At 40.9% G+C, this 4,366-nt stretch overlaps 1 protein-coding gene across 1 annotated transcript in view; it reads left to right on the forward strand.

Annotated features, from left to right (window-relative positions):
• The window catches only part of LOC125300419 (complement C1q tumor necrosis factor-related protein 7), a 6,098-nt gene continuing 1,732 nt past the window's right edge, over nt 1–4,366 (forward strand). The window contains exons 1-2 of the mRNA XM_048252342.1: nt 1–198; nt 3,149–3,388. Of these exons, the coding sequence (XP_048108299.1) occupies nt 3,157–3,388 (232 nt within the window). The 5' untranslated portion in view covers nt 1–198; nt 3,149–3,156. The remainder of the gene's footprint in view (nt 199–3,148; nt 3,389–4,366) is intronic.

Here is a 4,366-nt window from a genome sequence, read left to right on the forward strand (position 1 = left end):
CAGACACACAGCCACATGACCACAGATGTTAAGCGCACAGAGACAGTGGGATAGAGGGACTGATGAACTGAGCAGGACGAGTAAAGGGACTCATATATCTTATTGCCATGGAAATGTCACAACACTGAAAACAGACATCAAAACAATCAAGACAGCAACAGCATCATCAGCGACTGCAGACAGCACACTTTTAACAAGGTAAGATGGATGGATTCTCTGACATTCTTTAAAAATGCTCTTGCAACTGGTGTGCATAGAGGTACAGCAGTTTGTAGGGGTAAAGGATGAGACTATCTTTACCATACATATTTTAATTATGTCTTCCCCTGTATGTGTATTTACCAGAGCTTCAGGAAAACCTTTAAATGACTTTGGCATTATACTACAGACATTTAGACAATCACACAAAATATATACAATACAAAAATTGTAATGTTGCAGCTCCTGCAAATCATGTGAACACACATTATCAGGTCTGGAACAAATGCAACAGTATAATTGTTCAATATTCCCATCCCCTTGTGTTAAAGTAATGTTATTGTGAAATGATATCCCCATAAGAAAACATGACCTGCATCTATGTTACTCTACATGTTTACTTAACTTATAACTCTTTGTGAAGTGATTTGTATGTCCATAACTAATGTATGATTTCATTTCTTCATAACATGTTCAGTCCATGTGACTATTACATTTTCCGAATATAATTAGGTGAAGGCTTTCTTTAAGTTTTTCTGTGGTTATATATCTAGAAACTCTACAAAATATGTAGAGGGCATCTGTAAACGTATTTTCAACATAACTGTCCAATGACAGATGTGACAGACGGTGACACACTGCGAAATGAAATCAAATGGTCTGAAAACACAGCTTATTAGGGATTTACAGTCTTTAAATCATGAACATGTGTCCCTTGTGAACATTGCTTAAGCAAATGCAACCCATTAATTGTGTGTGCGTGTGTGCATGCGCATGTGTGTGTGTGCGTGTGTGTGTGTGTGTGTGTGTGTGTGTGTGTGTGTGTGTGTGGCATCTATTGTCAGTCCAAAGACAGCATCTGTGACATCCTCCCCACTCTACTCGTCAAAACATTTCTGTGTAGTCATGGAAACGGAATATGCACAGATCGATTCACCCACATTACTGACAGAAGTTTCCCAGACACCCCAAACCCTGCCCTGCTCTTTCTCTCTGTTTCTCATTTTGCGGCTGCTTGAGTATATAAACAACCTATGTACTAAAATATATCTGAATCTGACATGATTCCTCAGGGGTTTAAAATGAAAAGAGTTGTATTTGTTATTTCTTAGAAATGTCAGACCCAAAAAATATAGAACAACGCTGGTGTTTTTGTTCAAGAAAATCGGTTTCTTCTGGTTGGGTTTGTGAACAATCTTATGAAATGAATAATCATCAAGGTTTTATTTTTTCTATCTCTTCTTAGCAACTTTCCATTTTTCATCAGGGTGTCTTAGTTGGATAAAACAGTTGCTTTTAGACCAATTGCCTCTGCCAAATACTACAACAAACTATGATAAACACATATCAAATTAGCAGTCAACTGACTTGGGTCGGCCATCACTGCCCATTTTCAGTTTTTGATCACATTATCTCTGACATACGTTGCCTTTAGCTGTTATAAGCATTAATTTGTACCATTTGAAAAAAAGACAATGTCACAATTTCACAATTTGTTCATCATAACCATTCTTTAAGAAGAACGACCATATGGAATTAATTAGGCTAGGTTGTGAAATCTTCCAGTTTCATCTGCTTCTCTCAGAGGTGACATTCTAGAGTTTATTGTTCATGAGGTCATCTTACAGTGCCATTAGAACTATCAAAGGTCCAGAAAGTGCAGGGGGTGAAGACTTGCAAAACATCCATTCTTAAAGGGATAATTACAACCCCCTCTAGTCTCATACAGGCTGTGCGTGTGTGGGTGTGTGTCTGCTTGTCTCTCTTTGTGTGTGTGTGTGTGTGTGTGTGTGTGTGTGTGTATCTCTGTGTGTATCTGTGTGTGTGTGTGTCTGAATGTGTCTCTACATGTGGGTGAGCTGATGTTCATATTTCCATGTTTGAGCTGCTGGATCTGTAGAGGCAGATCTCACGACCAAGTTTGTCTCTGACACAATTATTTGGCTGTTACATCACGACTGTGGAATGCATTAGGAGGCAGGCTGGAGGAGCCCAGCGCTGGCTACTCTCCCTGGACCCGTGCGCACAGAACGCACATTAACACGGGGGTCAGCATGAGGGGTGCTCATTTCCTCTCTGTTATATAAAGAGGTAGAACTGACTGACAAAAGACAGAGGGACTGTATATTATTGCAGTTTAAAGGCTATTACATGAGCACATCCATGGAAGAGGGATATTGTGTGTGTGTGTGTGTGTGTGTGGGGGGTTAGTTTAGAGATTAATTGCTTGCATACCCTGAGCTTGTGTTGTGAAAAACATTTCCCAGCGGTAGATCCAGCTCTGCTGAATCAGAATGTGAATCTTCCATCTGTCCTCCACACTGAATGTCTTTGGTGAGCACTGAGACGTGAGACGTGATCCCGGCACATGGTGTTTTATGAGCAGACCATCTCCTTTGTCAGCCCGACTGAGGCATCTTGTTTATGAACACTGGGATGTCCTTAGGAGCTCTGAGTCTGGATTTCATATGTTTTTGAAGATGCTTTCCTTGACACTTTCAGGACAAAGTGTGTTTTCGTGTGTGAGAAGACATGGCATCTTGTCAATACCACAAATCTTACTCTGTGTACTCTTAGACAGTTTATGTATTAGAATGACAGTTTAATGTAGAACGACATTAATAGCATTACCATGTATGAAAGACCAGTTCCAAAGCAACATCATATGATAAAGCTACAATAGTTTTTACATTCATCTTATTTTTGTCTGGAATTTTGAAATATCCAGAAGCAAGCAGACTTGCCGTTTCTGATAATGTTCTTGTCATTTGTGTGTGAGCTCTGAAATGTTTTCTTGGCTTTATTGCCATTCTCACAAATATCTGACAAACTGACAGTGACAGGCATGGGGCAATATTCCTATATATTATCGGAGGGCCCATAATTACTTTATTGTCTGTCATAGGGCCTGGGAGAGTGTCGTGACTTTTTTCTCTCTTCCCTGTTGTAGGCCTAAGGATGTGGGTCCTTGTGGGTGTGGTCTGTCTGTTTCAGTTCGTGACTGGGCAGCTGTTGGACACCAAACCTCGAGTGGCCTCACCCCGTTACATCTGCAGTGTCCCCGGCTTACCTGGCGCGCCAGGTAAACCGGGCCCTCCGGGCCCGCCAGGGGATGACGGCTTCAACGGGATCCCAGGCAGAGACGGCAGGGACGGACGGAGAGGGGAGAAGGGACAGAAGGGGGAAGTAGGTATGACATCATCAACCACATATCAATCAGTGCAACCTCTGGTTAGCTGTGCACAAACATTATGGGCCGTGGTGGTGTAGTAAGGAGCTGGGCTTGCATACCATAACCAGAAAAAGTTGTGGGTTTTATTTCTGGCTACTACCGTTGTGCCCTTGAGTTGCTCCAGGGAGACTGGCCCTTTTAATAATTGGTGTAAGTAAGTCACTCTATGTCAGCCAAATTAACAAGAAAGAAATGTTCACACTGCACAATTTGGTCAGTCTCAACACTCACACATCTAAATACTCATATGGGCTTACTATATATACTGTACTAGGCAAACAGCAGATTGAACAGATTGCAGATTGTAGTTGAACACTACCCAGACTATCTATCAGAATTAGTGTTATTCCATAGCATGATGTGCATGAGTATCCAGGTGATGTAATCAGATTTTTTTTATTTTGTTCTATGTTATTACATGCACTTATCCAACTGTGATTCATATGCATTGATCCAAGTAAATTACTTTTGAAATCATTTATATTTATATCTCAGCTAATGCTTTTGGCTGACATCCATAAGGATTCAGACCCACTGTGACTCATAAAATACTGGCCATTCATCTTCATAAAATCTTTCCATTGGGAATCAGACTATAAAATGCATATCATTTTATACTGAACAACAATATGAATGCAATACATTAATTTCTCATGAGTTCAAGTAAAAGATCCAACACATATAATAGATAGATTCTATCCCGGGGGAAATTATTTCTCTGCATTTTACCCATTTGTGATTAGTAAAACACACACACACACACACACACACACACACACACACACACACACACACACACACACACACACACACACACACACAGCACACAGTGAGCTGTGAACACACACAAACTCGGAGCACTGGGTAGCAACTGCTGCGGTGCCAAGGAAGCAGTTGGGGTAGGTGCCTTGCTCAAATGAGTACTTGACCTTTACA

The sequence above is a fragment of the Alosa alosa genome, chromosome 9 (genome assembly GCF_017589495.1).
Source record: "Alosa alosa isolate M-15738 ecotype Scorff River chromosome 9, AALO_Geno_1.1, whole genome shotgun sequence".
NCBI classification, from domain to species: domain Eukaryota; kingdom Metazoa; phylum Chordata; class Actinopteri; order Clupeiformes; family Clupeidae; genus Alosa; species Alosa alosa.